The sequence below is a fragment of the Balaenoptera ricei genome, chromosome 1, assembly GCF_028023285.1.
Source record: "Balaenoptera ricei isolate mBalRic1 chromosome 1, mBalRic1.hap2, whole genome shotgun sequence".
Lineage (NCBI taxonomy): Eukaryota > Metazoa > Chordata > Mammalia > Artiodactyla > Balaenopteridae > Balaenoptera > Balaenoptera ricei.
In genome coordinates this window covers 83,348,305-83,360,362 of record NC_082639.1, presented here as the reverse complement: position 1 = coordinate 83,360,362, position 12,058 = coordinate 83,348,305, and the positions used below count along the sequence as shown (strand labels likewise).

At 46.4% G+C, this 12,058-nt stretch overlaps 1 protein-coding gene across 1 annotated transcript; it reads left to right on the top strand.

Annotated features, from left to right (window-relative positions):
* The first annotated feature begins 565 nt into the window (after positions 1 to 565).
* F3 (coagulation factor III, tissue factor) lies at positions 566 to 11,767 on the top strand. Its single transcript, XM_059900170.1, has 6 exons — positions 566 to 866; positions 1,949 to 2,060; positions 5,956 to 6,146; positions 8,296 to 8,474; positions 9,344 to 9,503; positions 10,834 to 11,767. Exons 1-6 carry the CDS (start codon positions 767 to 769, stop codon positions 10,968 to 10,970), a joined length of 879 nt encoding a protein of 292 aa, XP_059756153.1. The 5' UTR covers positions 566 to 766; the 3' UTR covers positions 10,971 to 11,767.
* Positions 11,768 to 12,058: the final 291 nt, after the last annotated feature.

The window sequence follows — 12,058 nt, the reverse complement described above, 5'->3', positions numbered from 1 at the left end:
GGGGCGAAAGACGAAATCACAGCTGGGAGAGGGCTCTGCTCCCCGTCACGCTGTTACTTGGCTGCAGATTCCAAGGCTCAGCCCGACGCGGGCAAAGCGCCCGGGAAATGCCCGTTGGGGCCGGAGAGGAGCCCGGAGCCAGTACTTTCTATTAAACTCGGTAAGTACTGCGCTCCCGCCGGCGGGACACTGCATCGCCAAATGGAAGGGAGGGATCCCTCTCCTCCACCTCGAACTCCTTCCAACCGCCACCTTTTCCTTCCCAACAGACCTGCCGCCCACTCAGGCGGGACATCGGGGTCGGTGGCCTGGGGGCCAGAGCTGGGGAGTCAGGGGGTCTGGGTGGCTGGGACCCCGGTTCCCCTCAGCACCTGGAGCCGCCAGTGGCCGAAGGACACTCGCGCTTGGCGGCCGATTGAATCACGGGTGAATCAGCCCCTGCAGGGTTTCGGAGTTTCCTACCGGGAGGAGGCGGGGCCGGGGTGTGGACTCGCCGGGAGCAGCCCAGGGAGGCGGCTGGAGCCTGGCTGGGGGCGGGGAGTCGGGAGGAGGGGCGGGGGCGGGCGCAGGGCCTGCGGAGGCGCGGGCGTGCGTGGGGCTCTTTAAAGCGCGTCGGGCACAGGCTCCCACAGACTCGGGGTTCCTCGCGCCCCTCCTGCTTCATCCCGCAGCCCCGGGCGCCTCCAGTCCAACCTCCGCAGCCTCCCGGCCTCCCCAGCCTCCGGGGCGCAAGGAATCCCCCCGACCTCACCGTCAGCTCGTGAACATGGCGACCCCCACCGGGCCCCGGGTGCCCTGCTCCGAGGCCGCCGTCGCTCGGGCGCTCCTATTCGGCTGGGTCCTGGTCCGGGTGGCCGGAGCCACAGGTGAGTGGCACCCTCCCCCCACCCCGAGCCCTGGGGCCCGCCATCGGGAGGAGGGAGGACAGTCCTGGCTGGCAGCAGGCTCGCCCTGCCGCCCTGAGGTGCCACCCGCCCGGGACCCGCCGCGCCTTCTGCTAGAGATGCTTGCTCGTGGCGTCCAGCGTTGCCTACGTGCGTTTGGGGCTCTCGCTGTAAGTTTAGGGAAAGAGCTTCCCAGGGAGCCGACACCTTGAAGGTGGTGGGACGTGGCTCCTCACCTGCACGGGTCGGCGTGCAATGTTTGAATGTTATCCTTCATTATATATGCACTTTCCATAATAAAAAGCGGCTCTCGGTCTTATCTTGACCGTCTGTGTTTTAGATTGCGTTAGAGGCAGTCCTTGCAAAATGTCGCTTGGCCTGGAGCAGGCACCACATTGTGCATGCCCTGTAAGCCTGTTCTGTGTGCGGACAGGGCAGAGGCTGATCTGCTGAGAACTGGCCAAGCAGACCTTAACACCAAGGCATCCTAACCGAATACATCCGACGGTGTAACAGGCTTAACGGCTGCATGGATGTCTGTGGAAGTTTCAGTATAGAGACATTTTAGATACAAATGAAAAAAGTCAAGGTTCGGGTTTTTTATTGGATGCAGTCCTAACTCTTCTTACACATGTGGGCTTTGCCCTTTAACGTAATTTATGGAAAACCCTTCCTAGCCGGCTTTCCCTGCTAAGTTGAACCTGCAGTCCTGCCCTTCCCGAGTTGGGCCGTGGACACCCTGGGCCACTGATGGCTCCTGGGCTGTGCTTCCAGGTCATTACCACAGGGCTTCCCCCATGAATAATTTCAAACAAGGATTTCAAGATCCTTGTGTGTTTCCTCATATTACCCGATCAATCTCGCCATGAGGAAATTCTGGGTTTAGGAAAAAATTGCAGATTTTTTCTTATGATAATTCAGTTAAAGCTTTTGTGGTTGGAAATATATTAATGTGAGGTTTATGATGATGTTGGGGAGTGGGAAGATGTTTTATACCATCAGCATGAAATCGTGTGCTGAGAAGTTCATGTAAGCATTAATAGCTGTTTCTCTGTTGTTTAAAGGCACTACAGATGTAGTAGTAGCATATAATTTAACTTGGAAGTCAACTAATTTCAAGACCATTTTGGAGTGGGAACCCAAACCCATCAATCATGTCTACACTGTTCAGATAAGGTAAGCTAGGTACCAAAAAAGAAAAATAAGATTTTTGCTGTTTCCACTTTTCCTGTGCTGAATATAAATGTCTTTAAAGCTGATTGATGGATGAGATTATTTAACAGATAACAAAGAAGAGGGCATTCATCGTAATTTGTTGGCCAGAGCCATACTCTATCAAGCCTGCAACATTTCCAGACCTTAAACTGATAGAACATTTTAATTGTTTTAGGAGATGATGGGGAAATTTGTAAGTGGAGTATAAGCTGTGGATAGGAGAACCTTCTTGAGCAAGCCACGGTGGCACTGATCGCTGATAATTCATTTCATCTAAGTACACAGCTCTTTTTCCGTGCTGTCTAGACTGCTAGCGGGATTTAACATGTTAGAGAAGAGGTGGGGAGGAGTTCAGATGTATACATTGCCCTTAAACAGTGTTTGATTCAATAATCTTTGGATTCATGATTCAAAATTTGGTTGCATACATGATCTTGGAGGGGATCAAATTCATGACTCACTGAGCAGGAACAGAATACTACTCTGTCTGCACCCTGAGCTGTCAGGGCTGCTCTGCTCATCTGTCCCCATCCCTGATTGGCAGCTGTCCCCAAGAGCCCCTAATTCAGCATATTCAATCTCAATGTCCTCTTTTTGATGGTTGTCACCATATTCTTAGCAAGTTTTTGGTTTCTGAAATGTTCTAGGAGGCTTGGTAGAGCTCTTATTAAGTAGAGGAGAGCAGCTGTGGAAATTAACACTGCTTGTAAAAGGCACAAAAGTATCGCTGGCTAAAATTAAAGGTGCTTTGCTATTTTGTTTAGCTTGTGTCAAGCCTTTTGTAGCATTTGGAATGCAGCTCCTAAGTATGGAGTGGGGCTTTTAGGTGTTTTTTTGTTTTTGTTTTTTTCCAAAATCAACTTCATGACAACCATTGCCAAGGCAACACGGAAGAGAATTTGTGTGTGCATGCATGCTTGTATAGATACATAGAAAGATTTAAAGGAATTTCATAACTCGAGGTAATAATTACGATTATGGTCAAACTTGTCAAATCAGATTCTACTGGTTGAGAGTTAGTAATTCCACTGATACAGAGCTGAAATTTACCTGAGTAGACGCTTTCCTTCTGGGTAGTGAAAATAAGATTTTAGGAGGACTGCTTACCTCCGAAATATATTAAGTTTGGTGAACACGAGGAAACATATTTCTGATTTACCAGCTTTTTAAACATAAGACTTTGTCAACTCAAAGTTCTTGGACTTTGCAAGGCTGTTGTTATTTAAGTGGACGCAGTCCCCTGTGCAAACATCCTAGTGCAGAGCTGCCTCTTGGGGGCGCCCGCGGACCCGGGCTGGGGGTGGTTCCCGCCGCACCGGTCTCCACACCTGTGCTGGAGGACCTGTGAGCAGTCCCTCGCCCCTGCCGGAGACTCGCACTCTTCGGCGACCAGCCCACGGGTAAATGGGATTCCTGGGTGAAGGGACCGTAGCAATCATTTTATAGAAGAGGAAACTGGCCCTGGGAAGGTGAGGGACTTATTCATGACTGCGCTGATGGGGCTCGCCCAGCAGGGTCGGGTACCACGGTCTACCCAGCGTCGCGCACCACCACCTCCTCAATGGGTCTCCCCGGGTCTGATGTGGGGCATCAAAGCCGGGAGGAGGAAAGAAAGTCATTCCCACTGGTCTCCTCAGTGCGCCTTCCTCCCTCCCGGTTTCCTTCCCTAGAGAAAGCATCGTGACCTGCAGCTCCTTCTGACCCACCCACCTCACCATCAGCCTCTCCTCAAACACAGGGCGCCGCTGCTGTGTCTGAAGCCCCTCCTTGGAGCGCCAACTGCCTTTTTCCCCTTTGGAAACAGTGTTCACCGGTGGTTGCAAAGTGTTACTGGCTCAAGCCTTAGCACCGACCCATCCCTTGTAGTATTGATTCCATGAAACGTTCTGAATTCTAAAACGGAACTTCCCAAGCTTGTAGAAAACAACTGGCTCCTTAATTGGTGAGTCTGGATTCTGTTGGGATTTTTTAGAAGTTCAGGCGGAACTTTTATTATTTCCAAATCAGGAGATTTTGCAATACCTGGAGGAAACTCGGAGGCGTTTATATTGTTCATGCTGATAATAGCATTCAGAGGAACTGAACTGCAGAATTGCCCCTTCCTAACCTGTTCACAGCAGTTTATGGCTTTATTACTTTTGGTGATTTAGTTGCTTGTGCTAAATTTTGTCAGAGGACTGTGGTTGCTACTGTGAGCTGGGAGGAACCAAATGCTCTCTCTCAGACGGAGTGTAGCCACAGCACCCAGCAGTGTTGCTCTGTTATCTGAACCATTTGTTTGCCGTAGCAGTGGAGAAGAATCATCAGGTTCCCCGTTCACTTTTTAAAATAGAAATGATGTAATTTAAAAAAATGCATTCTGGTCATTCTGGAATTAAGACTGCATCTCTACTTTTATCACAGAAAATTAGAGAAATCTAAGAGTATGCAAACTGATATTTCTGTATCAATCTTTGTTTGTGAATTTAAGGACCCAGAATGTGTTTACTCGCACCCTCTTAGCCCGATTACTTAGTTCAGACTTTAAAAAAAATACTTATTTATGGTTCTCATGCCTAGATTTAGACAACTGAATCCATGTGGCAGCTTGTTTTCCCCCCGGTTCAACCTGGAAATGTAAATCATCTAATACCCAGCAAGGCCTGGCCATGTGCAAGCCCTAAAGCCCCACTGCGTGATGGGGGAGCACAAGGGTGTGGAGCCCTGGTACCACCCTCATGTTAAGTGCTTTAATGAGATGTCAGTGCTGGGGGATGGGGAAGGGAAAGATAAGTTCTGAGCAAGGAGATCTGGAGATTCCTGCAGAAGGTGGGATTGGAATGTGGCCTTGAATGAAGGGTAGGGAACGCTGGTGGTTGATGATGGGGAAGAGCAGGGTAGCTGTCAACTTATGTGGGACAGATGTGTGTGGATCCAGCTGCAGTGACATTTGTCTAGGAATTGTTTTGGTTCTGTAGAATAATTTCATTTTTAGAAGCTCTTTATATCATTTCAGGATACTTTCATTTTTGGCAGTTCTTTAAATCATCTCCTCTTCAATGACATCTTACAAAAGAAAGCTCTGTCTTTCGTCAGATCTGTCTCTTAGTCTCAGACTTTGACAGATAACCACCTGTATTGTTGCTCTGTAGTTTTTGACAGCACATCTTGTGAAAGTGAAGGAGGCATGTAGTATAATGAGAGGAACAGACCCAGCTCAGCTCTCACTGCATAAGCTGTGAGACCGTGTACAAGTTACCTAGCAGCTCTGTGCTTCAGGGTCCTCATATGTGAGAAAGATCCAATACCTTCTTGGAAGGATTATACCAAATGAAGTAACATGGTTGAGGGTCCAGTACAGTGCCTGGCTTATAGTAGTTTCAATAGCTGTTAAATAACCACACCAAGAATGGTCACAATAGAATGTAATAGGATAGACTATATTACATAGAATATAGAATGTGGTAAACAGAATATAATATAATAAGTAGACTGTAATAAATAATTGGGTCTTGATGGAAAATTGCCCTTTCTCCCACATAGTCACGACAGATCATCTACATTTTAAGAAAGATATTTAACAAAACGGTTCAGAGCACAGATCCAGTAGTCAAATTGCTGTCTGGCTCAAAATCCAGCTGTGTGACTTGGAGCTGCTCACCCAGTCTCCCTTTGCCTCCATTGCCTTATCAGTAAGAACAATTACAGAGCCACCCACAGGTTGCTGTGAGGATTCAAACTCATCTAAAGTGCTCAGTGTACCAAACGCCTACCTCGGGATTGCTTGTGGAAGCGGCTACTGGAACACAGCACCCCAGCCAGAAAACAGTTTGTCTTGTTGGATGCAAATCATAATGTTCCATTTCTCTTCCTTCAGCCCTAGATTAGGAAATTGGAAAAACAAATGCTTCTACACAACAGACACAGAGTGTGACGTCACTGATGAGATCGTGAAAAACGTGAAAGAGACATACTTGGCGCGGGTCTTTTCCTACCCATTGGATGCCATCAGTTCTACTGGGGAGCCTCCGTTTACCAACTCCCCGGAGTTCACACCTTACCTAGAGAGTAAGTAGCTCGGTTTGTAGTAACCGTTCATTCTTGTTTTCAAAAACTTCTGAATATTCTTGTGAGCTTGTGACCCTTAGGAGCCATGACATAAAAAAATATTTATCCATAAACACATCTTCTTTCTCAGAAACTGGTAAGTGCCACAGGCCTCTTCGCTCATTCCGGATGTGGCAGGAGGTTCACGGAACGTGAACTTTGGAGTTGATAACAATGTCATCAAGTAGGTTTCTCCACCAGTCTGTCCCCAGACCCTACCAGTAACTGGCTGGATGAGGGGCAGGGAGTAGGAAATTCACCAAGCCTGGGGTTCCAGTATTTTCTCATATATATTCCAGTATTTCCCCATATATATTTAGGAGATTTTATATATCTCACTTCTGAATTTTCAGAAGTCCCATCAGACCAGAAGTCCCAGTTTAGGGTTTTTCACAGATGGTCACAAATCCATGGGGAGAGTTCCATTTCCCTCCAATCTCATAATTGGGCTTGCTGCCCTTTTTAATCGCTTGACCATGATTTGAGTCCTGTGATGTGCTGGCACTTGCCCGGCCAGCTCCCATCCTGCTTCCTTCATGCTGGTCTTGAAAACGCAGAATGCTTTTCTCCCCAGACTTTGGCCCAGTAAACTGACTTGAGCGTCTACTAAGGGAGAGCAGAGGATTCCTGCCAAGTAGGAGACGTAAATTTTTTGACACGGCTATGGTTCTGAACTAGGTATTTTAAATAAACACATGTAGCACATTGAGAAGAGTGAAATCAGCTGCTCTAGCAAGAAGACTTGGAATGAAAGTGTTGTGTTATTGGTGCTTTTATATTTACCCTTCTGACACCCAGAGGGGAGTTTCTCAAAGCAGGGAGGGAGAGAAGGGGCCAGAGGGACAGGCAGCCACATTTCCCCTTAGCACCTACTTTGAGGGTGGAAATAGGGCCAGCCTCACCCCCAGGTGAATCTGGCTGCCTGCCCTGAGCCCCTGTGTGCCAGAGCCCGTCTTCAAACTCCCCTAGTGCTTCTACCTGTGTGCCTCTCCCGGCACTTAGCTAGAGTAGCAACCCTACCCACAGCCGCCTGGAGTAACTGCAGGGTCATTGACATTTATTCTCCCTCCACTGGCAGCATCCTCATGATTCCTTTTTATAGTTCTTGAGTTTTTTGTCAGCCGCTTCAAATCCTTTCTCGGTGCAAGAGGGAAAATAGTTTATGTTTTTGCGTGTGCTCACACACACACATACTTGCATATAATTCCTGTTAATTTATTGGGATTTGTTTTACTGTCCTTCAACCAAAGCACATGAGATAACTGAGCCATCAAAGAGACCTGGTGGTTAAAACTGGTTCCTTGAGGGACCAAAGACATTTCTTGGGCTTTCGCACAGCCTCTAATTTATTGTATCTAAGATACGGAATCTTATGCAGCTGTTTGGTTAACCACATGTGGCTGTTGAGCACTTGAGATATGGCTAATGCCCTAAGTGTAAAATACACGCTGGATTTTGAGAAAGATCTCCAAAAGTTTTTATATTGATTAAATGTTAAAATGATAATATTCTAGGGTTTCCCTGGTGGTGCAGTGGTTGAGAATCTGCCTGCCAATGCAGGGGACACGGGTTCGAGCCCTGGTCTGGGAAGATCCCACATGCCGCGGAGCAACTAGGCCCGTGAGCCACAACTACTGAGCCTGCGCGTCTGGAGCCTGTGCTCCACAACAAGAGAGGCCGCGATAGTGAGAGGCCCGCGCACCGCGATGAAGAGTGGCCCCCGCTTGCCGCAACTAGAGAAAGCCCTCGCACAGAAACGAAGACCCAACACAGCCAAAAATAAAAATAAATAAATAAATTTAAAAAAAAATGATAATATTCTAGCCATATGGGGTTAAAAGAAATACATTATTAAAATTAACTTCACCTGTTCCTTTTTACGTTTTCTAACGTGACTCCAAGGAAATTTAAGGTGACATCTGTGGCTCCCATTACATTTCCGCTGGACAGCACTGCTGTAGAACATCTCGGGGTTCAGCTCTGGGGCTAGGGAGTTGGTTCTATGAGCTGTTTCAGGAAGGATGACTAAGTTGTTATTAACCGTGATTAATGGGATTCTACTTTGTCTAGAATTCTTTGGTTCCAACAAAGCCCATTTTCTGTGTTTTAGCAAACCTTGGACAGCCAACGATACGGAGTTTTGAACAAGTTGGGACAAAACTGAATGTGACCGTACAAGATGCACGTACCTTAGTCAGAGTGAGCGGCACATTCCTAAGCCTCCGCGATGTTTTTGGCAAGGACTTGAATTATATACTTTATTATTGGAGAGCTTCGAGTACAGGAAAGGTGAGCCTTCTTTTGTTTTTATGACTCGTTTCAAATTGTAGATCCTTGATTTTACAGCCTACTTCTTTTCCAACTCAAATATCAGAGGGGGTGGTTGAGAGGGCAGGGTGGTGGAGTGGGAGGGGCCGCTGTCCTGGTTTTACCTGTGACTTCCAGCTGCCTTGGTCAGGGCCTCCTCGGATATGCAGGTTCCTCAGCCAAGGGGCTGGACCGGTCATCTCCAAGGTTCCCACCAGCTCCCGCATTTCTTCCTCTACAGAGGATCCCAGAGACAAGAGTTGTTTTCCATTCAACAATTAATACTTCATTCCTATTTTCCTTTACTGCAGATATCTTCTTTTTTTAAAATAATTAATTAATTAATTAATTAATTTTTGGCTGTGTTGGGTCTTCGTTTCTGTGCGAGGGCTTTCTCTAGTTGCGGCAAGCGGGGGCTGCTCTTCATCGCGGTGCGTGGGCCTCTCACTATCGCGGCCTCTCTTGTTGCGGAGCACAGGCTCCAGACGCGCAAGCTCAGTAGTTGTGGCTCACGGGCCCAGTTGCTCCGCGGCATGTGGGATCTTCCCAGACCAGGGCTCGAACCCATGTCCCCTGCATTGGCAGGCACAATCTCAACCACTGCGCCACCGGGGAAGACCCAGATATCTTCTAAAGGGGCTAAAAACTGGGTTGGATGTGCCCAAACTGGATATCTTCATCCTTGGGAAAAAAACATCCTTAGCACTTATCGGGGGAACTTGATGAGCCAACTCACTTCCAATCCTTTATGTCAGATGTGTCCATGTAGGCTTTAACTACCACAGTGACTTAGTAAAGGGGACAGAATTCACTCTGAGCCCAGATGAATAAAGGACTCTATCTTTTAACAGAAAAAGGCCACGACGAACACTAATGAGTTTTTGATTGATGTGGATGAAGGAGAAAACTACTGTTTCAATGTTCAAGCAGTGATTCCATCACGAAGAGCTAACCAGAAGAGTCCAGAAAGTCCCATCGAGTGCACTAGCCAAGAGAAAGTTCTGTCCACGGGTGAGTGGCTCTAACCCTGATCCATCTGGGAGGGAGGGGTGCCTTCCAGGACCAGGATGTACTTTCTTCAGGGGAAAACTGCCTTGGTTTTTTGTGGTTTGGGGGTTATTCATAATTTTAGGCATTTAGAGATGTTTCTATGTTGTTCCCTTGTATTAGCAAGTGTTTTTTTGAGCATGTACCATGCACTAAGCTCTCTGCTGAGCCCTGGGCCCATGGTACATGTTTAGGATTTAGCATCAAATGCAGATTTCTCTGAGCATTTCTTCATACTTAAATTCTGATTTGGGGGGCTTGGGGGGGAGCTTCTGGACCAGGTGCAGCAGCACCTGATGCACATTTATGAGCACCTACTTGGGCTGTTGCCACAAAGGTTGTAACCACGAAGGGAAGGGATTGAGTCTATCAGGTATACCATATGCATGTGTGTGTGCCTGGCCAGCACGTGTATGTGTACATATGTGCCACACCAGGGCCCCGACGCCAAGTGAGGAGTGGATCTTATCTGGAGATGCCGTGGAGGCTCAGACACGTGCATGAGGATGAGAGCCCAGGAATCTCCCACCAGGCTTGAGCGGGGTAGTGCTCTGAGTACTTTTGGGAACAAAAAAGTCAAAGGATAGCAATAATGACCTAGTGCCTTGTTAAGATGTAATTTAAGCCTGTTAAAAACACTTTTAAAAATCCCCTCCCGTTTATTGACACTGACAAGGAAAGGGCTCTCTTTCCCTCTGGTCCTGCACCGTCTGGGCCCTCATACCCACAGCCCTCAGGTCCATCCTCCTAAAGCCAGCTTGAGTTCCGCTGCTCTCTGACTTCGTGCACACCTAGATCGCTGCTTCCCCTGCCTCTTCTCTATCTGCTGAATTGTGTCCTTTGAGAATCGTTTCAAATGCCACCTCCACCAGGAAGCCTTCGTATTGCCCCAACCAGTTATCATGTCTTCTTTACTTGAATCTTGGTAGTGCTCTGTATCTCTCTTTGCACTGATAGTTCAGCTTCTATAATCGTTGCCACCAAACTCAGCATCATTTTTAGCCACTTGTTTCTAACAGCCGTTCTTGCTTCCATCTTCATGTATCTTTCTAGACTGTGAGCATTATCCAGTTTATTAAATCGTTTTCACCATTGTCAATTGCCCGCAAACATCTAGGGTTTGACAGATTCTTTCCTAATCGAAATGTGTTGTGGTGGAAAGAGTGCAGGAAAGAAATTTCAAGTTACGCAAAAGCAGGATGGTGTAATTTGGGGTTATGCCTTCAGTTCTGCCCACTGGTAAATGGGATTCAAGCTCTCTCTCTGAGTTGACTTGGTACCTTTTATTTTTCAGAAATGTTCTTCATCGTTGTAGCAGTGATGCTTGTGGTCATCATCTTCATCATCGTCCTGTCTGTGTCTCTGTGTAAGTGCAGGAAGGCGAGAGCAGGGCGAAGTGGGAAGGAGAGCTTGCCCCTCAATGTTGCATGAAGGATTCTGCTTTTGGATCTGCCAACTCTGCAGAGCTCGTGTTGCACTGTGACCAAGAACATTTAAGGCAGTAGAATACATGGAAACACAAATGAGTGTTTTGGAGCTCAGAGACCCTTGGGCTCAAAGAAAGCTCTTATCTGACCTGTTCTCACGATTGGCATTCTGGTTTCAACATCAGCATTAGACACTATGGAACGTAATGAGCGGTACAACCAATTTCAAGTTTTTTAAATTTCTATTTTAACGCTACAGCATCTTTTGCACATATCATGCTCTAGACTGTATATTTTCTACACTCAAGTTGAAGCCAGATCATCTAAGGAAAAACAAATGAACAAATGCCCTAAAAAATCCTGGGTGGATTTTTGGAGAACTTTTGAGAGGCCGACTTCAAACCATGTGGGAGAGTAAAATGGAAACTGGGTGGACTTTCTAACATATGTCTGTCCTTTTGTAATATGGTGTTTAGGGGGTTTTCTTTGAGTACTTTTGGAGGTTCGAAACAATTAGCAAACAAACATTTATATGAATGTGTTAAAAGCAGAAGACTTGTATTTGGGGCACATTCATAACATGCATTACCGTTTAGCACTTTGACTTAAATGCTGTTGATGAAACACTTGACAGATAGATAGATAGCTGTATTTTTATAAGACTACTGTACCAACAAATTACACAGAGTTTAAGATTTAAGGTACTTCACACTTCATGATCAACATTGTACATATTTATATAATTTGAAAAAAGGTTTTATATATGGGGATTTTCTATTTATAGAGGTAATATTGTTCTATTTGTATATATTGAGATAATTTATTTAATATACTTTTATATAAATAAAGGTAACTGGGAATTGTGACTATTTATTATATCTTATTTATCTTAGTTATTATTTATGGTTTGGCCTTTGTATTAGTTGGCTCTGCTGCAGTAACAAATGACCCTGAAATTCTCAGTGGCTTATGACAATGGTATCTTTACATTACACTTACAGTTTGGTGGCTGTGGATTGACTACAGCTCTTCTTAATGTCTTCTCATTCTAGGACCAAAACCAAAGGTGAAGCCCCTATTTGGATCAGGGCA